This window comes from Spea bombifrons, chromosome 5 (genome assembly GCF_027358695.1).
Source record: "Spea bombifrons isolate aSpeBom1 chromosome 5, aSpeBom1.2.pri, whole genome shotgun sequence".
Lineage (NCBI taxonomy): Eukaryota > Metazoa > Chordata > Amphibia > Anura > Pelobatidae > Spea > Spea bombifrons.
Genome location: NC_071091.1, coordinates 70,213,925 through 70,238,679, shown reverse-complemented (window position 1 = coordinate 70,238,679; position 24,755 = coordinate 70,213,925). Strand labels below are relative to the sequence as shown.

The following is a 24,755-nucleotide window of genomic DNA, read 5'->3' as shown; positions in this document are numbered from 1 at the left end:
TATAAATAGTCAGTTTCTGCCTGGCACTTACTTTAATAAAAAGCACTATATATCTCAGACAGAAAGAATAAAACCAGTTTTGCCAATGATTAAAAAAAATAACATCTGGTATATAAATCTGTGCAGTGATCCCCAGAAGCCCTTAAACTTTCATTTTGTTTAGTTCTGGCAGACCTAATATAAACTACTGCTAGAAGGATCTGAATACTGGCATTGCATATACTTTTTTCCTCCAACCACTGCAAAATCTATTCAACCTTTTTTTTCTATTTTTTTTTTTTTTATAGCTTTGAGCTTTGGGAACATAGGAGTGTAAAACTGAAAAAAAAGAATCACAGCACTTCATTACAGAAGGGCAGGTCTCTTTACATGAGAGCTCCAAAGTCATTTGCCTGAGAATGCAAACGAGTCTGATATTCTGAACTAACACAAATATCTGAGTTCTGTTTAAAACAGATTTTTTTTTTTTTACACAAAGAGACTTCTGTACACAAAATATGATTATTTCAGACGTTTGCAATAAATCAGGTCACTCTGCATGTGAATAGTCTGTATGTATGGGGCGTGAGAGTCCGTACAGAACAAAAAGGGCTTTCAGTAAGAGCTTTCCGAAAGACTGTTTTTTTTTGTTTTTTTTTAAAGCATGCAAAAGGCTGTGCGGTCAAGTTCAAAATAACTAATATTTGCATTGCATTGCCTGCATGCTGACATACATACCCTGAAAGGGTTGCAACGGATTACTGACGTCCACAGGTGGTATCTGGTATCCTGAGATCTCCCTTGAATGGCTGAACCAAGGGTTGTTTAGTGGAGACTGGGGATGATGGATATATGACAAGAACAATATTCACATATGGCAGATAAGAGGTTAAGTGCAGTCTTTTCTCAGCCATATAGATTCAGATTACATTACACATAGTTTGCCATTGAAGAAGTATTTTTTAGATCATGCCACCTCTACTAACAATACAAATAGTTTGTGAATATTGTGTCTTGGGGCAATCAGTGTACTCTGGAGTGGCTTTTAATAACATTTAATCATGCATGTGATAGGCATATGGTAATCCTGAATCTAAGATGAGATCAAGGACATTCCTTATATGAAATTCATGAGTTTCTGTGTAATCTTTAATCATGACAATATTGCAAACTCTGGTAGAAGTTTTGTTTTGGATTGGATATTCTTCACTAGCCAATATTTTATACTGTTCATTGTTCTGAGGTTTTAAAATGATGCCCCCAGATCCCTTAAACCAGTGGTGTTGGGACTTAGTAGCCACGGAGCTGTCAGAGGTTTAGTTTAATTGGCCTGTAATACCCAATATATAACAATGGGTACCGTTGTACAATGTGTAATAAGTGATCAGGAAAACATGATTTTTTGCTGCTACCAAGACATATCCACGGAATGAGGGAGGGTGACTCTCGTTTGGGCAAGCTGATTAAACAAAAGAGAGTTGTTCAAGTTAAATATAATTAGTGCTGGGTGAATGTAATGGGTGGGTGCATCCCAGGCATTATGAACGCCATTTAGTGTGTACGGGAAAAGCACTAGACAGTGCAGATAGTTATATCTACCTTTACTCAGGTATGGATATCTCTGTGGGGTATTTGCTTTAGGCATTATTTTGAATTATTAGTAAAACTTTTGGTTACCAACACACATGATAGACAAAGTTTCCAAGCTTTGTAATGGCCACTTGACTTTAATACTTCTCATGTGTTATTAACTCCCAAAAGGATTGCCATGGATGCTTTGTCCTTTCGTGGACCCATTACCTTCTCTAGCATTTCATTCCCTTCTAAATTGAATGTACTTTTATATAGGGTAGGAAATGTGGCCACTGCTGTCCAGTGTCTAACCATCACTTTTTCTTTAGTTTATAACATCATGAGCTTCATCACCAGAATCCTCAGATTGATACTGGTGTGTACCACTGACTTCAGGTGTTTCTGCTTCTGAGTTAGGGTGCCTAATTTGGTTGCTAAATTATATTTCAGTGAATGGAACCCATGGTGCTGCCAATAATTTGTGGAAATTTTTAGTTTGTTAAATTGAAAACATATATGTTTTATAATATCAGCAGAGTTCTTATTGAGCACCCACTTTTCTCAGCTTGCTCATACTCCAGTAAAGGGTGCTTATTCCAGAAAGCCATCCATCTGTGTAAGATAAATAGGAACTGGCTCTGGGTTTGCTGAAAAAAAATAAATACTACATATACTGTATTTAGATAGATAGATGAATCAGTGAAATCTTCACTGAAATATTTTCTGACATAAATAGAAGTTCCAGGTTTCATTTTCTACTTCTTAACAATTTTATCCTATTAATGTAATATTACATCACGCTATGAGATTTGTTCCAACTAAGGAATGTTCTAAACGCTAAAATAAGTGGTTTCTTTAGGATGATTTTTTTCCACATTAACCGCATATTCACATATTAACTATGAAGGGGTAATCTATCTCTGTTTCTGCAGAATCAGGCATGTATGTACACTGTGCAAAATACCGTACTTCATGTAGTCTTATATCTGACGATGTCTGTTGTCCTGCAAACTTCCTGGTGTTCATTCACCTAACCCAGGGTTTGACGTAAGTTTACAGTGTACAGATGGAACCTTGCTGTTCATTCACGCAGCTTGTCCTTGCAGAGTGTTTGTGCATGAATCAATCAGTAGAACCCCATTGTTCTGCTGCTTCTCAAATTACTCACATTGGACAGTTCAGCCAGCTGGCATTCAGTTGCCATTTTGGATACCTGAACTGAATTCTGCTGACACCCACGTGGCAAAGTGATACTGCTGTGGGTGCATTTATAACACACTACTGTAGGTGTCTGTATGTGCGCTCTGATTTGGCCAGGGAGTGCTGGTGACCAAACCGCCGTTTAAGTAAAAGAGCAGTATTTATGAGTGAAAATCTGCTTGTTTCACTGAAGAAGAACGTCGATGGCGAGAAGAACGTTTATCTCCTTGTGTTGCAAGTCTTTAGTAGAAGGAGAAGACTGCATCTGGCTCCATTGGCCCAATGCTGAGGACGTTATTTAATTAGAGCCTGCAACCGACTTATTTACAAATTAAAACACTACCACTGTTCACATACTTGTGTATGTTTTATTTCTAGATGGTCACCACGTATGGGAAATGGAAGCAAAAACTGACAAAGACATGTATAAGCCTGTAAGTACAAACAATTTCAGGCATCATCAATATTATTATTTTAATACTTGGTCCAAAGGACAGGTAGATAGCCAAATGTAACTTTGTGCCTTACTTGTATAGTATTGTCATTTTTACCATTCCTTGGTATTTAATTACCTGATAAATGTCAGATCTCCCCTGTTGGTAAAAAAAAATATTGTTTTTTAAATTCCCTGCATACAATTGGTATTTGTGGGCATGCTGTGTTTCTTTAAAAGCCATATATCTCCCGTGGCTTATAAAATGCATTAATGACTGCAGTGTTCCTTTTATCAAGTCTGCAAATTATACATATGCATACAACATAATTTGCATGCAAATTCTTCCCTATAATTGACTTTTATTGAACCATATGTTGTTATATTCCCATATAAATTGGAACTTATAAAATAATGTCATGATAACGTTTTGGGAGCCATAGCTGCCCAGCTCGAATAGGAAGCACCAATTTATTAGGCTACTAGGCATAATAATCATTTATGACTTATTGACGGTTCTACGTGTGAAGAACCATTTAAACCGACACTTATGGTTTTGCGTGTGTTTAAACGACAGAATTCACTAGTTGTGGAGATCCCGCCCTTTCGCAACCAGAGAATATCCAGCCCCGTGCAAGTCAATTTTTATGTCTGTAACGGCAAGAGGAAAAGAAGCCAGTACCAGATTTTCACCTATCTGCCAGCCAATGGTAACACACTGACTCATGAAAATATTTCTTATGTCTCTGGAGTTTTGTGTTTCAATTGAGATCCTGTTAAACTTTACCATAAAAATGGGAAAGTCATAAAATAAGGGTTTTTTTGTGTGTATCTTGTATTATTCTTACTGATGTGAAAAGCACACTGCCCTACCTTTCCCTTTTCAAACATCCTGTTTAGTTGCCAGAAGCTCAGAGATATGCTTTATACGCTGAAGCCTTTTTACTGTCCTCGATGGCATGGCCTGCTAGCTAATTGAAGGACTTGTGTGACCTATAGTATTTCAGCTGACAGCATTCACTTTATAGAAGACAAATGTAGATTTAGAGAAGTGATTGGCTTTTCATTTTATTGTGATAAGAAGAGCTTTATGGAGATCTTAGCATTTAATCTGATTAACAAAATAATTCCTTTAAGGATAGATTTAAGCATCCTGGGTGGGCCACCAAAATCGGGTGGGGATAGGAAGAATAGACTCACCCCCATTTTTGGCACAGGTCTCTACAAACCTAGTAGAACCGTGACAATGGTTGTTGATCGGGGTGCGGCCGAAGAGGGAACAGGCGTACGGAGACTCTTCTCCCCTGCCAGGGCTAGAGGTCCAGCTATCTCTAACTAGAAGAAAGCTATTTGTTTTCACACTAAGAGAAGTGGATTTAATAGAATTTCATTTCACCAAGCCCAGCCCTGCAGGATTTGTTCATTAAAGTCTTTGTTCTGTCAAATCTGATGTAAAGGCTGCACTGTTATTGATGGAAAGAATTGTATGCCACGTAACCAAATATTGTTTGACATGATAAATGCTGTTTTAGTATGTTTCAGGTCAGTCTTTGCAAGAGGATGACCTAAGTAAATTATTAAAAGCATTATATATATATATATAATATGTATACTACAGGGCTGTGTAAAGATTAATGCCCACTTTGAGGCATGTTTTTTTTTGTTAAACGCCAACCCCCCCAAAAAGGGCTTGGCCACACCTGATTGCAATTTGATGTATATAGGTATGTCTCACTTATACAGACAAATACAGGAAAATTATACAAAAAAGAATATTTAAACACCCCTCAAGTTTTGAAATCATGTTTATATTTTAAGCTTCGACCAAATAATCTGATGCAATTTGTGTAAGATAATGTGGATTTTTATATGTGAAATAAAATCATTTTTTGCCAAATATTTACAGTGCACTGGTTGCTAATCGCATGTAGTCATTTACAAAAGTAACATTTATTTGTCTCTTTCTGTGTATGGGTAATGTGGCTTCTTGTAAAAGCCAGAAGATGTGAAGATATATGATGTTTTATGGTCACAGAGCACTGCGCCCCATGCACAGTGACACTGATGTACAATAGAATCTCAGTCAACCAATCACTGAGCAGCAGTGCAGCTCAAATTCTGGGCCCTATTCACCAATGTATGGGTGGGATGTATATATTTATTTGAACGCCTCATAGCTTGTTAATAAGCCCCTGATGCAACAAGCACACTGTCCATTTCTTAACACTACCCAGGGATCTTAATAGGGCAGTTTCACAGGTGTCCTCGTCATCAGCCACCAAAGTGTAGTGGAGGTCTGTGCATCTGCCATCACAGACCTTCCTGCTAATGCTTCCTCATTCATGGCCTGCTGGAGCACAGTGCTGGGATTTGACATCGTTGACCAATGCACAGACCATGAAAGGAGGAAGTGTTAGTGGAGAGATCTGTGCCAACTTCCACCATCCTTGCACTTAGATATGATTGGGCTCGTGGTGGGCATGCTTGCCCTGGGCCCCATTAGATATGAGGACCGCCCTGAACTTACCAAACTGCTCCATTTCTTGTATCATACACCACTCTTGTTGATGTTAAATGTTCTCTTTATCTGTCCCCTCCAGATATATCACTTGCAGTATGGGTTTTTGAAGTCCCAGTCAATGTAGGCTCCCAGGTGAAAACAAATAGGCAGATATAGTAAAACATTCGGGACTGTTAAATTATTTTGGTTTTAGTGCTTTAATAATCTGCGTGACCTTGTTTAGTTAATTTACCGTGTAAATGATTGTGCTTCAATCACACAATTCTAAACTTTGACACACAAATAATTGCATGTGGCTGGGGCTAATTGGTTTCCTATTACTGTAGGACACTGACAAGCATTTGGTGGGCCAACACTTTGGCCAGAGTTGGGAGGACACAATACACTATCATGGTGTAACTTTTTTGATGGTATCTGAATTTGGCCAGCAAAGCTTAGGAGAAATGCATTTTCAAATGTTTGAGTAATTGGGTTAATATACTGGAAAACATCTGACTATAACAGTTTAGAGAGCATAGAGAACGATAAATACTTAAAGTCACTAAACGCATTAATTTCTCGCCCTTCTGGTGCTCAGAAGGCTGAATAGTCCAAAACCAAGAGCTTTTAGAATGGAATAGAATGGAATAGGAGACTTTCTTTCTGAGTTGTTCCAGAAAATAAAATAAGACATTGCTTTTGATTAATATTAGATTTCGTATTCAAATCTCTACATGTAACATCAGTCCTGTAACACAGCATCAAAATAAATAAAGCCCATGTCCACTTAAGCCCAGTTAGTAGCCTGGGCAAATGGCCCTGTTCCCATTTAAATAAACAAGCATTGTTAAACAGCTGTGGTCATCATGATTAGTCACAGTGGCTCAATACCAATTAAATGTATCGTTACCATTAATACCATGTATTAAAATAACCTCTCATCCAACACACATACCCACACATATAAAGTACTGACCTTGAAAATCTGATAATCTCAGACACTGGTGCCAGGTTAAGGACTAATGCTCTGCCAGCTAACATGACGAGTAAATATAATTCCGTGCAACAGGAGCCATTCATAAGTATAGGCCTCTTTGTTTTCCTAACTTGTTACGTGTCCTGTCTGTCTTTCCATGTTCTGGAACTATTTGATGTTTTTTCTTAAAAAGACAAAATATAGAACATTACAGTTGTTTTCTAATTTATTAATCAGAATGAAAAATTGTGCCCCCCCCCCCCCCACACACACACCAATGTCCTTCTAGGAGCTCAGAATATATGCTGGGTATGGGTGTATCACAGTGTTCTACAGCCCTAAAAGTCACAATAATGAATATTGAAACAGTGGAAAACGTAATTATAAAGTGTTTTTAAAAGAAATCATTATAAATAGGTCCTTCTAAAGCCCTGTCACCTGGTCATGACTCTAAACACAACCCTGAAACAGAACTGGCAATTGAAATGTTGGGAAGTGTTCAGATGTGTCTAGTTTTTTTATTTTTATTTTACTTGTAGCAGGTTGGCAAGTATGTCTGAAAAGTCCATAGGCATAACTCTACGGAATTTGATGGCGCTATATAAAACAATAAATAATAATAATACTGGGAATCACCCCCAGTGATAAACACCAACCACTTTGGGCAGTTGAATCTAGACAGAAAGTGCTAGATTCTTTTTAAAGATCTATAAATCTATAAAATTAACACTGAGCAATTAAATCTACATAACAATGCTGAATCACAGACTAGCATGCAGTGATTTGAAGCAACCACTACATCTCCCATAAGATCAAAGAAAACATTCAAAGTAAGCTCAATAATTGATGAACCAGCCTTACATTTCAAAGTGAAGTCGTGTAACTATAATGTCCAGAGATCTTCAGAGTTACAGTTGTTTGTACTTTATTATATCACATTTGTAGAGATTGATAAAAAATGAAAGTCTTATATTTTGATAAGGTAATTATTCAGGATTGGTAGATTATAAATGTAAGTAATGGTGACGGATAGATAGATGCAGGTGTAGGGTGGTAAATTGTATTGGCACAATGTAAGTGGTATTCCGTACGTTTGGGTGTGTTTCAGCTTTGTACAGTGCTTAAGCATTTCTAGACAACTTTTTTGTGGTCTGAAATGTATATGTTAACAAGTGCACTGCACTGAATCACTTTGTAGCGAATGTTTTCTATGGCTTTCAGTGTTTTATTTATTTATTGCTGTCACAATCTAAAATCTGCTTCCGCAAAGCTGAGTTTAGACAGGGAGTCGAATCGCAAACCACGCATTTTCCACTGTTACACCAATTAAGGTTTAAACCGGTCACTGAGCCCAAGTGTCTGGTTCTAACTAATACAAGTTAGTTGGAAGAAGAAACTAGTACTGTACCCACACGAAAAGGGATAGAAACTTACCAGACCACATGTAGAGTTGTTTTTTTAACTTGAAAATGTAGCTCCCCAAAACTTATGCATTAACTGCTGTAGAGTAATACTCTTCAATTTTCCATAAATAAAGTTTTAAATCTGCTCAGATAGTTCCCATATGCTTATCAAGTAAGCTGTGTGTAATAATGCTAAGGTTTCAAATAATGGCACACAATTATTATAAGCTAGCAAAGTTTGCAACATCCAGGAAGACTGTTCCAGCCCTGTGACATCATACTTGCTAATGTTAAAGACCCTTTTCATTACCACTAAATATTTTAACACCTGACTGTGAATGAGATCACCAAAAGGGACCTGGGGAGCGTGCGAATGGTTTATGATAAACAATAAGGAGTAGTGTGACAGAATACAGGCCCGGTCATAAACTACAGTCCACTGGTCTCTGATTTGACTCCGTAATTAACTATATGGTTATCTCTTCCATCCTTACCATGAGATTAATGTGTTGAATTGTCTTGGAATAAAGACTGAGCAACTACTGGTTTTTAGGAGTAGTAGTTTATGCTTTGAGTTGAAATTGTATTTATTGGTATCAAGAAGCATATCCCAAAGTGGGTGTTCTTATAAAAAAAAAAATAATAAAAATATATTTCATTACTTATTAATCTTTTTTATCATTATTTATTTATATAGATCCTACACATTTGGTAGCTTTTTTCGGTACAATGATGTTATATATTAAATTACATATGTGAACAGAAACAGAATATGTGGAGGGCTTTTGTATTTTATTTTTTTTGTATTTCCAGTTAGAGAATTTAGAGAAAGGTACAATTTAAGTAAATATGGTAAGATTAAGTCATTTTTTGTTTGTTTGTACACCTGGAAGACATGGCTCTGCTGTTTATGGTTATACATACTGATGTATCATAGGTCAAAGGAGCGGTATATTCGACAGTAAATTTTCAGTATGTTTCAGGGTTTTTTTTTTAATAAAATACATATGATGGTATAAAACCATTACTTTTTGGGTGTAGTTTTAAAGACTGAAGCAGGTCTGGGTTCATGTATAAGCAAAAGTGCCATTTATTTTGTGTTTTGGAAAACAGACTCCACAATGTTTCAGTAGCTTTGTGGTATATATTACTTGTCGGTGCTTATTTATATTTAAAAAGTGAATGCACTTTGTTACTGAAAATGGATAGCAATGCTAAACGCAGGTCGTTGTCTTCACACTGCCTACTCGACTTCCTTCCTGAGACCTAAATTTGTTTCTTGAGTGTTCAGCAAAAAATGAAAAAAACAAGCACCCTTTCAAGAATAAAGCTAGCCAGTGAGGACACAGTAACCTACTTTCACCTTCTTTGCCTGGGCAGGTTAATTTATGTCTGTCGTGGACTAAATAGGATATAAAAAGGCAGTGTTGCCTATTTGAAACTCGTCCAGTAGCTATAACCATTTAATTTAACACAAGGTCAAGAGATTGCACAATTTATTAATGGAGGTATATCCATTTCCTTTTGCTCCACATTTGGCCGTGATATAAACAAAGCTAACTATCTGTTGATGGACCTCTTTTCTAGGCACTTGAAAGTTTGCTTGGTTACATAGTTACATAGTTACATAGTTCATAAGGTTGAAAAAAGACCTAAGTCCATCAAGTTCAACCCTTCTACCTAACCTTCCTATTCTTGATCCAAAAGAAGGCAAAAAAAACCCCTAATTAAGCTACTTCGAATTCTGCCATCAGGGGAAAAAAATTCCTTCTTGACTCCAAGAGGCAATCGGATTTCTCCTTGGATCAAGAAGCTCTAAAATATTAATATTATTCTATTTATATCCCTAATTGGTGTTATCATAGTTTTCCGTAATCCTAGTCTATAGCATACAGAAACGTCAGAATATGTGTTTATAACTGAAATTATGGAAACAAGTTACATTCTTCTTCTTCCATAGTTATTTATATTGGTATCTATCATTAGGTTCCAAAGTCACCTAGAAAGTCTCCCTGGCCATGCCTCAAGTATTGTCAGTGTGAAAATCCAGAACCATGGGAAATAACCAATGAGATACCTAGAGGCAGTAAAAATCTTAAAAAAATCGTTTTTAAAACAAAGCTACACACATAGGTATATATACACAGAGGTATTATGGTCTAGGCCGCTTACGCCTAGGCCTCGTACGCCGGGTCTATGGGACAGCAGTCTTAATGCCACAAAACTGGAAGGAAGTATCTTGGGCAATACCACTTATCTGAATGGGCTGGTTACAAGATAGATCTGATCAGATCTCCCCAACCGGATGATGACTGAAATGTCCTTTTTTCTGCCTTTCTTATAATATAAAGTTGCTATGCTCTTATACAGAGGATCCCCTGTTAAGCAGCCAGAAACAGTATAAATAATAATTTAGTTGGTCTAAGAAGCAAGGTGATTCAAAACTACTTGCCCTGTTTGTTTTTTTGGCATTGAACTGGTGGGATGGAAGAACTGGGTGCAATAGTTTGTTTAGGCTTATTGCCATACTTGATTGTTATAAATAAGTTTAGGTGGGCAGGATCTATTATAAGTATCAGGGGGGGATGCCATTAGAGAGCTTTCATAGACTTGGCAGAGGGCAGGCTTTTCTGTTTGAGACATCTTTTGGCTTCTTTTGAGATCCACAAAGAATTTCATACTTCTGGAACACATAGCGAGGCAAGATCACTACACTTGGCGTGGATGCATTAATTAAATGTTGCAATTTGGACTACCGGTATATTCTAGAGACTATGTCTTCTAATTCATTTAGAACGAGCTTAGCAAACTTTTCTACGGTCTCTACACAAAACAAGTGTATTTCTACGAAAATCTTTCAAATGCAAACAGTATAAAAAAAATAGCTATTTCTATGATCCTTTAATGTTTTTTAGATAATAAACAGCTCTTCCAATGACATTCCTTTAGTGATTGAGTGAGAGTGATGGAGTTCTCCACTCCTCCGTGATTCCATGAATAAATAAGATGCTTTGCACCACTCCTTGTAAATTCCAAGTTTTTTTCATCCCATACGCACAGAATTATACAGGTGGCATTATATGCATCTTTATACTGTTTGCGTAAAAGTTATTTTGCGAGGCATCTTATTATTTATGGCCTCATTTTATAAGGCTTAAGGCTTTACAAACATTTGTAACCAGTCACTGGGGCACTTAATTTGAATTATTATCTAAGAGAAAAAATGCAGGATTATTCCAAAATGATTTTCCTGACTTTAACAGGCAACCCTTAACATTACATGCAAATTCAGATTCTAGAGATTCTTATGAAACAGTGTAGGACAAGGTATTAATTAATCATTCGTTTCACATAGTTATTACACTTGATAGAAAGGTTGCAATAGTTTAAGGGCATTCATCGAGATAAGAGAACATAATAAATCACCTTCAAAAACCGTGTTAAAACCATTTGCATATACTTATTGGGTCCTTACCAAGAAGATAGAAGAAAAAGCAAAAAAAAAAACAAAAAAAATTTCAACCACCAAGCATTTCTGTTAATAAATGTGTCCAACATGCGCCCCTGATAGCCTGCATTAACAATCAAACTAGCATGTATTTAAGGGCACCCTGTGAACTTCTAAAATACAATATGGGTAAGGTAACCCTTGGAACCTCTAACTTACAATATAGGTAAGGTGACCATGTGGACTTCTTAAAGTACAATATGGGTAAGTTAAACATAAGAAACAATGACTTAGATAGGCTAGCTAGAAACTTACTTGGTCAGTCTATGGGTAGTACTAAAGTAAGATAGACACTCACAATTACAATGGATTTTAAAAGAACTTTGGCAAATGGTTGATGGTGGCAAATGGAGTGTGAACCCTTGGTGGGAATAATTTTCTTATTCTAGTGGGCCTCCTACTGGAGAGTGGTTAATGGGGAGACCAGATTTTCTGGTATATACCGTATTTGCTCGATTATAAGACGACCCTGATTATAAGACGACCCCCCAAAATCTGAATATTAACTTAGGAAAAAAAGAAAAAGCCTGAATATAAGACGACCCTAAAGGAAAAAAGTTTTACCAGTAAATGTTAATTCATGTAAACTATTTTTTTTAATAAAAGCTATGATTGAGAAAAATATTTTTTTTTGTTTTTATTTCTTGTATTTTCCAACATGTCCCCCAGTTACGCACATCTGCCCCCAGGCTTGCCACTCCAATATGGCACTGTGGCCCATGATATGCCTTTTAACCCTCTATATGCCACTGTGCCCCATGGTATGCCTTTTGACCCCCTATGTGCCACTCTGCCTCCAGAAATGCCTTATACCCCTATATCCCATTCTGGCATTTAGGGGGTTAAAATGCATATTATGGGGCAGAGTGGCATATAGGGAGGTATAAGGCATTCCAGGAGGCAGAGTGGCATTAAGGGAGTTAAAAGGCATTATATAGAGCACTCTGCCTCCAGAAATGCCTTATACCCCTATATGCCACTCTGGCATTTAGGGGGTTAAAAGGCATATTATGGGGCAGAGTGGCATATAGGGAGGTATAAGGCATTTCAGGAGGCAGAGTGCACTATTAAATGCCCCCTTAACGCCACTCTGCCTCCTGAAATGCCTTATACCTCCCTATATGCCACTCTGCCCCATAATATGCCTTTTAACCCCCTAAGTGCCAGAGTGGCATATAGGTGTGTAAGGCATTCTAGAAATGCCCTACACACACACACACACACACACACTTACTTACTTACCGGTGCTTCCAATTTCCTGCTGTATTGCCGGGGCAGCGGGTTGACGTCTCATTCCGCGGCAGCCGGAAGGAGGTGGAGTTGGCAGCGGGGGTTTGTATGCGTCCGTCGCAAATACCTTCCCCGGCTGTCAGAGATCAGGAACTCTGGAACTCTGATCTCTGACAGTCGGGGAAGGTATTTGCGACGGACGCATACAAACCCCCGCTGCCAACTTCACCTCCGGAAGCACCGGTAAGTGTGTGTGTGGGGGGGGGGCGACGACAGGAGGATCCAGGTCCCCTGCAGCGGTGCGGGGGATCTGGATCTTAGTCTCCTAATCAGACCTCTATTTGAGGTCTGATTAGAAGACGACCCCGATTATAAGACGAGGGGTAATTTTCAGAGCATTTGCTCTGAAAAAAACCTCGTCTTATAATCGAGCAAATACGGTATATTATGTAGATTAAATTCCCTTAAACTCTCTCCACAGGACATATGTGGCATACATAAAACTAAGGAACAGTGGTATCATATAAATGACAAAATAATTATTTGGCAAATTATCTTATATTTAATTGGAGCCCTGACTCCCAATGCTTATTTTAATTTGTTTTGGTATTTTAGTAATAATAAATAAACAAATAAAGTAGAATGTATTGTTTTCAGCCATATTGGGTTAGTTTCAAGTAACTTAGTATAGTTAAACCTATAAGTGCGATAATACGAGAATGAAATATTTGCTAAGGCTGACAATGTGCTAAAGCAATGTGCTGAAGCATGCACAAAGATGACTTTTACTTGTGCCTGATGGACTTTTTTAACCTGGACTTCTGCACTTGAATTAATTAATAATAATACACTAACCAATTGTTTAATCAACTCAAAAGCTGTGTTTCAAGCTTAAATGACAATAATAGGATAAGAAACGAAAACACAAAGTTAATGATTTATAAAAAAAAAATCAGATATGGTCAATTATTTTAAGTAAATATTTAAATAAGAATAAACTACAAAATGCTTGTGATTGCCTGGGGTGTGTATTACAGTGTACCTTTCATGGGAAAATTGCTTTAAGGCACTTGATGGGGAATTTTTAATCTATGTATTATGCTAGTGAAACTGCTACCAGATTTATAGGATCAGATATATCCCCGGACAAACGCCTCTATTGCAAGTGATGTCATATCATGACATTATATATTAACCTTATGCTGTCGACACAACATTGAAAAAAAATGTTGGGTGATGAAGGATGAGTTTAAATGCAATGCATGCTATATGGATGATGTCATTACTTCATGTTCAGCGGATGATTTAGATTAGTACCAGTCACCCCGTTTCCTGAGGACTCTTAAAATCTGGCCTGATTGAGGGAGGATTTTTCCTTGTACACCTGCAGTTGTATTTAATTACCACCAGTCAGCTGTATTAGCAAAAGCCAATAAGAATAACACATTTTGAAATAGTTTAATCCAAGAACTAAGAAAAAAGTATAAAGTTGAGCTACGCACACCATGTTGTCTAGGGCTGATACAGAAATATCATTTTTTTCTGTACGTTACCTAATAATGTAAGCTAAGTACATTGATGTTACTTAAAGCAGAAAAGCAGGGCAATTTAGATATCATTTTGCATGTATGTTCCTTAGTTGCTGGTCTTCATAGTGGGATTTAGATGCATTAAATCCAGTGTTGGCCACAGTTGAGTGTCACCTTTTCCAGTTGGACTTCATAAACTAAGGGACAGTACTAGCCTGAGCTGGTGTTGGAAGTGCTGTACAGGAAGCCAAAGGGTTGTTGCAAATACTGGCATATTTTTCTAATTTTTTTCTCCACAATAAGTGGATCGTGTAAGGACGTATGATGCTATTTGCAGCATAAATATGCATTCGATTGCATCACACCCTGTATCATGAGTGATGCACTTGGTGCCATGGTCCAATTTCTAAGAGGCTTCTAGGCTTGGGAGAACTAGCTTCACAAAGAGCAGAGGATCATGGTAGTACTTGCATGACACCTAAACATACATTACAAAGTTACTGTTTATGAGACTATGAGAACCGTAGGACAATAACAAAAGGATATAAAAATATGGCAGGAGACTCCCTTCAATATCCTACCAGTACAATAGATTTGAAAGGACTAAAAATGTTATTTTGATTTTGATTGAAAGATTTCCATTTAGTTTGTATATAAATATTAGTAGGTTATTACACAATGTTTAAGACCACTTTCCACTTAATACATTTTTATTCTGTAGACCACTTTTTTAAATGTTTCATTTAGATCTTTGAGCGGGAATGAGCACCTTAGCTTAGGTATCTGAAGCTGTATTATGAAAAATGCAGTCACCTAATTGCTCACCTTGTCAAATTCTCAAATTATCCAACTAATACCTTCAATTTGCCACTCCCGTCACAGTGATTACTACACCACCTTAACCATTTCTAAATTGCTTGCACATTCAGCCACATGCATTCACCGAGATGAATTTAGCCATTCATTAACATTCTGGTAGCGACCCCAATGCTGTGCTTCACAAGGATAAAATTGCAAAAGGAGAATACAAAGGTCAGTTCTCTGAGGCAAATCTACATCATGCACAAGAAAGGCATCACAGGTCCGAAGTATGTTAAGTATGGAGTAGAAATGAGGAGTGTGTGAAAGAGAACATATATGACTATTGTACAAAAGTTATGCTAGTGTTAGCGTGTACTCTAATGTGAATACCCACATATCACCGAGAAGCATTAGGTTTATAAAACCTGTGGGTATTTTGGATGTAAAAAAACAGGGTGCTGTAAGCGTAACAACTTTGTAATCCTTTTCCCCCTAAAATAAATTGATCAAATTCTTTGTTGAGCCATTATTGGACTTGTTAATTTGCATGGGCTTTGGCTCATTAGCAAATAAATAGCAATGTAACCAGACTTCTGTGGTTTTTTAAACTGTATATTGATGTTTTGGCCTGCATATATTTATTTATTGTTTTGTGGGTTATATGTGAGATGTTCAAACACATTAACCTTCTCACTGTTTAATTGGAAAGCATAACATATTCCTCTTTGTATTTTGGTCTAAAAAAAGCTTTGGTACTTAATTAATTATACATGACATTGTATAATAGTTGCCTAGTGCAGGTAATTTTAGTAACTTGAGACCTGTTGCTACACGTTTGTTCCTCGACGCAGACAAGGATGACAGTTTGGAACGAACACCATGTCACTGCTTTTTATAGGTGACCGGTGCTACCCTGTACAATGGATATTTTATAAAGGGAAAGTATGTTCTTTAAGTACACATCGCTGAAGGAAATTGTGATGTACAGTCAGAAGGCTTCTGGGTGCTCATGAGTCTTACTTGACATGTACTGTAGGACCTTTCAGAAGCATCCTCAGAATACTAACCTGCAACTATTCCAACTAAGCTGAATTACCCCATGAATCAGCATTAAGAAAACACGCACCAAATACTCCCATAAAGACCAGAAAGTAATTAAGTGAAATTATGGCATTTAGCACAATTCCAGTATGATGTTGAGCAGACGGCTGGTTACCTATTTATCTCCCACTCGTAGCGTTTCCCATAAATCACTAACTTCCTGACACTTTAGCGTACCTTATTTGGGATGTGAGGAGAGTTTAATAGGCCGTTTTACCTCAGAAAGGTTTTAACATGGCCCTGTTTGAAATCCCATGCTGCGTGATGTATTAATGGCAAAGGGCTTTAAAAACCAAATAAAAACCTACCTGATGTAATAGAGCTGAGAAGCTATTAATATTTTAAGCTGGCAGCAATAAACAGGTAACACCTGCAGCACTTTCTTTACCGAACTGCAATAACTTTTATGTTTCTGTGTTTCAGTAAACTTCCACATTAACCTAAAATGTTGATTCCTTGAAGTCATGGGCAGGGAGAGCTTTCTGAATAGGTTCTTTGTACATTGACATTTCAGGCCCACACCCTCATTTGTTGGCTGTCCCAGCTGAGAATTTGAGTCTGACTAACGGTCCTACCATTTATTGAATTTATTTTATATAAATGAATGAGAATTCAGGTGCCTTACTGTGCGTTGGCTCACGCTTCTTCGAGAAGTCAAAAACATCTTCTGGCAATCATGCTTTTTTTAGGGGATAGGCAGTAGCATTTAAAGGAACGGTTATTTTAGGTCTTTTTTGCATTTATTAATGTACGTTCTCGAACACCCATTCCCATTAAACACAGCCCTGGAAATAACCCATCCACAGTTCATCATAGTAAAAAGTTTAATTTTTCTCAAAATTCTTTATTATTTGTAAGGTCCTTATGCTGTAAGCTAAACAAAAGTCCAGCATTGCTTTCTCTGATTAACTTGACATTCTTCACAGGATACACTTCTGGAGAACCAAGAGATCTTAAAGCAGACTTAATTTAAAATCAATATGTGGTCTCTTGCGAGCACATATTATTAATCAAAAATGACAGAAATTGGGACACCTAATAGGATGACGTCTGCATTTTGAATTGTAATTTAATTGAAAATATATATGAAATACAATAGCAGGATATAGATGTGGTTATCAGACTCTTGTGCTAAACAAATAATTTTGGGGCCGGTAATCCATAATATTTTATGTAATGTAAGTGATATAAGTTGTACGCAAATGGAGATGTTTATATCTGAGCACCACAGGAGCCATGAGTTGCAGGGTAAATCATGATCTTTATAACAGATGTAAAAAACACTCAGTTGATACATGAATTGATTTCCATGCATTTCTATTGTATTTATTTCCATAGTGTTTATCACTATATCACATATAAGCATTCAGTTGAACTTTTGCTGCTTTTTTGATGTCGAGGAACAATATGTTTCAAGATGGGTATTCTACCAACCTCTACTAAACATAGCTTACTTTAGCACCAGATACATCCAGTTATCTTGGTAGAGATTAAGTGTTTTTTCTAATAGTAGAATATTCTTAAAATATTTATTTTTTTATTTATCAGCAAATAGGGTCAAAAAGGGTTTGTTCTAGCAGTTTATGCCACTTGGGGTGCGCATATTATTCTTGTATAGGATCTGCTGTTATTTAATAGCTGGATCTAACTTGCCCTTGATGACGTGTCACGTTAAACCGTTATCTGTACTTTGTAATAAAAGGTTAAACAGCAGAATAGGGATAATTCATGGCACTTTCACACAATCATGATGTGTTCCTTGCATATTCACGTGAAAACCAGATATACTGTACCCCTTTTGAAAACCTCACTTGTAGTTTAATGTATTAGCCTATACTAAGCATTGCTCTAAATGACAGGATTTGGGTCCCATTTTACCTTTATATAATGAATTAAGTAAAATGTATTAAATCAGCAAGTAAACATGTATTGCTTTGAAATTTTAGGACTTTGGAATTTATGGTATCTGCTGGGAGATCTTGTGTTCTGGAAACCTTTGGAAACAACCAGGAACAATTGTATATAAATACAGTTTATAACTAGGCTAGATTCTCTGACAGCATAGATTGCAATGGAAGACACTGGCATGAAAAGCAGATATAGCGGTATTAGCCCAGATTCAATAACTGAGATACATCTCAGGCTTGTGATAGATTTCTATCTGAATCCAACTCAATGTGTTGCACCAGGGCACAGAATTAAGTGAAGGTTGAGCAAAATTCTGTAGATTTGTAGCCTTGCAAAACACTGATTACTAATCTATGTCTTTTCCTCCACATCTGCCAAGCCAGGGTCAGGTTTAAGAAAGGACCAATGTTTACATTTACACTTTTACACACCATGAAACATGACATCAACATTATATAACCCTTGCATATTATTTCCCAAGAGGCTAACGAATGTTGAACTTGGGTTCAGCAGACCATAGCAGATGCAATTTAGAGCCAATTTACTTAAAACCGGGACATCCACAGAGCTCTATAGAAAATACCAAGGCTGTTGGCACCTTACCAAGTATCCTGGCCCGGAGGTTTCCCCCTTCCTCGGGATTAGCCCTGCCCTCTGCAAGGTTACCCCACCTGGCCATACCAGGCCAAGGAGATGTGACTAACCGTTCGTAGGGCAGTGCTTATCCTGAGTGAGCTGTGAAAGATATGGAGACTTGGTTGGGAGCAGCCGCCAAGCCACAGAAACCAAAGAAAGGCTCCAGGCGTAATTCACTGCGATACCCGTCTACTGGAACATTCCCAGTTATGTGTATTCTTCAGCATTAGATATCCATATTGACAGTTTACATGTGAAAATAAATGTAAAACATATATTATTTCATAATGATGACTGTATTAAGTGTAACAATGTTTTCAAACACTATCAGTTTCCCAATAATCAAGGACAGCGTTTGTTTAAAACATTAAGACATCTGCAATATAGAATAACTAAGTTTTCTCCATAGAAAGGTTGCCTTTTTTATTTCTACTACTCGAAAAATGAAGATTGGAATGTTACAAAATGTTATGTTACTCCTGCTTCAATCTAGTACGGACATTATGTAGTAAAACTGGTAACTGGACCATTGTGTTACTTGAATAATGAACTAAGTGGTCTCTGATATATTACATGTATATTGTAGACAGGATTCTACATAGACTCGTAATTACTGGTATCTTAGATGATCTAAAGCAGACTGAACCACGACATAATTTAGAAATGCCTAATCCTGATTAACTAAAGTACTTAGCTAAACGTAATTGAGCAAGTGGATGTGGTGAAACTGTGATGGTTTTTTAATGCAGTTCTGCTCAATTATGTATACATGTAACTAGTTACCAGTGTCTTTCATTAATACTTCCTTTCAGTTCTTGGTGAAATATCAGAAAGGTTGATGGCTTTAATGTCCTCTATCTCTAGAGGTTAGATATAATATAATATGAATAATTGAAGGCACTGAGGGTAAAAGGAAACCCACTTTTTGATCAGTGTAAAATGTCAGAAATGTGAATTCTCTTATAATCAAAAATGAGATTATTATTATTGGAAAGTCCATAATATCGCTTCACTGCAAAGTGAAGTTGGATGGCATAGTGTTAAATTCTAGATCACCATAAAAATAATGTTGATTGTGCAGCTGCCAACCAGTTAACATGTTTAACATTTTATTTATTTGTTCTATATAACCCTAGAAGTTCTATATTAAAAAAAAATCAAAACAAATTATCTCACGTATGCTTTGCTTCATTCACTGTGGCCAAGTCTCAGTCTGGTCTTGTGCGGTGACATCATAATCTCAAGGGGGTAAAGTTTATAGGTTTCTCACTTGCTAGGACTGGTGAAGCATTTTTACAACTCAATGATAATATAGCGCTGACTCTTTAAATGCTGACAAATAGTTCTATTCTTTGCATTTGTCTCTTTTGGTTTTTCCAATGCTCGTTTTTTATTACAATCATACTATTTCCAACACAGATCAGGGAATGTTCCAAATTATACATGCAATAGTTAAGTAGAGAAAGGCTGAGTGCCAGATGGGTTTAAGGCATATGACATCATATGGCAATATGTCCTGTGTCTGGCCTCACCACCATTTACCAACAGATAAAATCTTAAAGGCTCAAAATGGCAGGACACATACATACACTACCACTTCATTTGCTTAAGTTGTGTTGGTTGTTTGTTGTTTTCACCCACCCATCTCTGTTCATTTTGTTTATTCATTCTGTTTGGCATCCTGCAACCACTTACCCCTAATTACCCCTAAAGAAGTTACCACTCCCTTTTTACCACTCCTTTTGTCCAAATTAACCATATTTTTTTTTGGATTGCAAGCTCACAAGTGGGACCCTTTAAACACCCACTATTCTTGCCAGGAACTTTGTATGAGTCCCATAAAGCTAGATGACAGCCTCATGGGCAAGGTCCTCAACTGAATTTTCATGTGTAATTGTATCTGTATGTATTTGTTAACCACCCCATCTTTATGTTATAGAGTGCTTCATAATGTGTTAGCGCTTAATAAATAGAGGATAATAATAAAAAATAATAAGTTAGTATACATAGTAAAGTTAACAAGCTAAACTCATCATTCTAAATATGGTTCTATTTTCAATTTGTGTATAATGTTATCATGCAAGGCAGAGCAATTATTTGTATATGTATGTGCATATGTATTATTATTGACTTTTTAATGTATCTCTTAATATAAATTAATAAATTGTTGCCAATATTTCACTTCTTATTAGAGCAGTTCTGTGTTTTTCCATCCTATTGTTCCCGTACCAGTCTTTAGTTAAATCTACTAGATTAGAAAGCAGGGGCATTGGTCTGACCAGAAGGAATATGGAGTTTAACACAATGATAGCTTTAACAAAATTGTTGCAACTATTATACAGTCTGTGTACGCACCGGAAAATAAAAAGGAATAACCCTCAAAATACACAATGCAATATGGTGATCACTTTAGCTTTTCCATATATACTATGTAGGCTATCCACCCTGCTTATTGTAGCCTCATCTTTCAGGGGTTTATTCATTAAAGGGAGTGTTTGCAGAAGAGCTGGAGTTTAATCTCTTTTGCATTATGAAGATCCAACCACACTGAGTATCTGCTCCAAGAATAGCTTGGATAACTCTGTGCAAAGCATTATTTTAACAACCAATGAAGGTTGGCTCTTTATAATAAGATAACCCTTTTTAACCCTTTATAATGCATAGGGACATGAAACTACAGCTCTCCTGCATACTCTATAACCAGACCCAATGCATCAAACCCCAACTTCCTCTGTTGAAAAATCTGGCAAGGAAATACCACAACTGCAGCAATTTTATATAACACAAACAACTAAGGCACTGAAGTAATCCATATATTTAGAGGAATGGAGATTTTTTCTTCTGACTCTCTGTTTTTTCTGGGTGCAGGGGTTAGTCAAATGCCTACATTGGTCCTTCCTTCAATCAATCACTGTCATGCCAATGATTGCCATAGAACAACATAGCCTAAAACATTGGGACAGTTCCTGTAACACCGTGACTCTAACTCACATTATGTAATCTGATAAATGGGTAATGGCTTGCACGGCATTTCCATTTAGTCCCTTTCACTTCTTCCCCCTATGTAAATGTATATGACCTCTAAGTGGAACGTCTCTTTTAACAGGGTAACCTTTGTCTAGTAATACTCTTTTAACACAGTGTCTCAACTCTGCCCTTTCACCCTCGTCTGACCTTCCTTGTCTTTCTTGCGCCCACAATCACAGAGGTGTGGAAATATTGGAGAGCTCAACGTAACTAGAACTGACATCCCTTAACCAACAAGCTATTCCTTGAACTCGGAATTGGGTTTCATTTGTTTTGCTACCATTACAAAATTGTTGGTACCATTCCCTTATATATCATTACAAAGTATTTTTTCAGGTCTTGACTTTCCAAGCCAAGAGTGTACTCCATTTCGACACTTGCCAGGCATACAGCTCCGAATAGCCAAAAGAACGGATGCAAATGAATATTGTGCCGTTTTGAATTTATTTTCAGTATTAACATATTCACCTTTCCTTCGACTAATTCAGCAATATTTTTTTAATATGTTATATAGAAATTAACACATTGCACAGTTTTAATTTATAGTAGCAGCAGTGATTGAAATCAAGATTAGAGCCTTAACTGAGTATATCGTTTTATGTGGAGGGTGTAATTTACTTATTCCATAACATCTAGCATTAAAAAAACCTTTCCTTATAGGTAACTTTCCGACTTATTTTCTGGGTCATTCGATGGATTATTTAATCAGTGGTAACATTTCATCTCTCAGTAGTGAGGAAGGGGCCAGAGTAAGGGAACAAACTTGTAAAGTGGAACATGTTTAATTTCAGCACTGACACTAGACATGACCTTTTGCATTCAAATATCATATCTTGTTATGGACACACTGTAGCCCCCAGTAGCTGGAAAACTCATCAGCTGAACCCATTCACCAGCATGGGATGCTATATCATTTATAATTATCCCGGTTGCTCATGACATCATAAACCACAACTGTATTTACATGTGTGTGTATATTTATGTCTTGATTGAGTTGAATCTGTTTAGTCTGACTACAGTTTTACCAAATGTGCATGCATTTATCAAATAGACCATCAGTAGCAGAAGGAAAGGCAATAATATATCCAAGTTAAATTTTTTGCTTTGATTATTACAAATCCATGGAGCCCTTGGGTCCAAAGCTTCTTCAGCAACATGGTTATTTGCAAATAGATTTTTATAGCACATTAGAGCTGGAGCAGATTCCAAAGAAAATAGTTCTTCTGAATATTAGAAGCAGCTGTAACTTTCTTATGCCTGATGACTCATAGGTTTTTTTATTGGGTGGGAGAATGAGGCAAAAGACACACAGAGCCTTATTCAAGACGTTGTTTGTTTTGCAAGGGGTATCCTAGCCACAAGCCAACTTGATCTTACCAAAATGCAACTTGTGTTTATTTAATTTTTTTCTTCTCTTCTAACAGTTCCAATTATAAAAACAGAGCCTGCTGATGACTATGAGTCAGCTCAAACCTGTGGCCCAATGAACCAAGGATTAACTCAACTCTCAAAGCCATACTACAGCCAACAGATCATGATGCCCCCTGATCCTGGTTCGTGCCTTGTTCCTGGCTTCACATCCTGTCAGCAAAGAAACACTGTGATGTCATCATCTCCAAACTCAAGCCCCAAGCTTCATGACCTTTCAACTTCTGCATACAACAAATGCTCTGGTCACACTCAGCTGGGAATTCAGCAGCCCCTTGGAGGTGTTCCCACCATACAGGAAGTGCCACGGTCTATAGTTGTGCACCCAAGTTCACCTGACCAATCCTCCCACATCATGCTGCAGCCGCAGGTGAGTCTCCATCAGAGCAGTAGCTGTCCCATTGGTTATCAACAAACAGTCTATCCCAACAGTCCCTCTTCTCCAGTTCCATCTATTACCCAAGAGCCATCCTATTTGCAGCCGTGCAGTCCAACCCACTCATCAGTAATGGGCCAACCGCAGCACCAACAGCAGAAGGTTCAGAGAAATGAGTCTCCAACCAATCAACCACTGTCACTGCCAGAGTTGCATGAGGACAGTAATCATAATTTGGCCCCTATTCCTGTAACGATCAAGCGTGAACCCGAGGAATTGGATCAGTTGTACTTGGATGATGGTAAGTGTTCCACAGCTGTTGAGGCATTCATTCCACTATATTTGCTGTATCAGTAAGTTCTTTATTAACCAGATGCTTCCAGGAGCACTCATAAATTAACAGCACAGGGAGACGGTGCCGAAATATGTCCATTTAGAATTAATAAAAGTAAGAAGGGGGAATTGAAACTGTTCCTAATGTAGCATTTCTCATACTGTGTATATTAAGCATTAAGTGCCATTCGTAACCACAGAGGTAGCTTAACCACCAATTGCTACACAGAAGTAATTGCAACCATATGCTGTTAGCTCATGCAGGTGATCTGATAACGTCTGTGTAGAAGGACAATAGTTTAATTCTCCGGTACGGTGAGTCCTGCTGGAGCAGTCTAGCAAAACAAAACAAAAAAAAATGTGAAATGATGGCATTACAGTATTCATAATTTTTCTTTGTCTGTAGTCATGAATCCATACAAAACCAATGTATTTTGTCATTATTTTTTTCAGAAAATCCAGATTTTTCTTGTCCTATTTAAAATACAAGGGTGACAAACATATTTGACAAAATATCCTGAATTTGTTTTCCTATTTAAAAGCTATGCTCATTTGGTCAAACAATAGCGCTAGTTAAATTGTCTGCTCTTAAAGACCAAAGAAGGTTAACATCCATAACAATAGAACGGAGGTGAAAATTTGTTTTGAAGGGGTAACGATCAGCTTCCTCGTGTCTTTCAACAGATAATTGGAAAAATGGCAACTATGCAAGAGACATACAAACTTCTGATTTGGATATAAACGAACAAAAACAATCATATAGCATTTTATATAGCCCACATATATGGAGGCATATTTTATAATCCAGAGAAGAA

At 37.2% G+C, this 24,755-nt stretch overlaps 1 protein-coding gene across 7 annotated transcripts in view; it reads left to right on the top strand.

The window, feature by feature from the left end:
- NFATC1 (nuclear factor of activated T cells 1) overlaps positions 1-24,755 on the top strand; it is a 97,222-nt gene that overhangs the window by 46,703 nt on the left and 25,764 nt on the right. For 2 of the 7 annotated variants that reach the window (XM_053466114.1, XM_053466117.1), the window contains exons 7-9: positions 3,130-3,185; positions 3,762-3,894; positions 23,228-24,299. In XM_053466114.1, the coding sequence (XP_053322089.1) occupies positions 3,130-3,185; positions 3,762-3,894; positions 23,228-23,964 (926 nt within the window). In that variant the 3' untranslated portion in view covers positions 23,965-24,299. Of the gene's footprint in view, positions 1-3,129; positions 3,186-3,761; positions 3,895-23,227; positions 24,300-24,755 lie in introns of those variants that run through there. The other 5 variants (XM_053466119.1, XM_053466120.1, XM_053466118.1 and 2 more) reach the window with 4 other exon arrangements.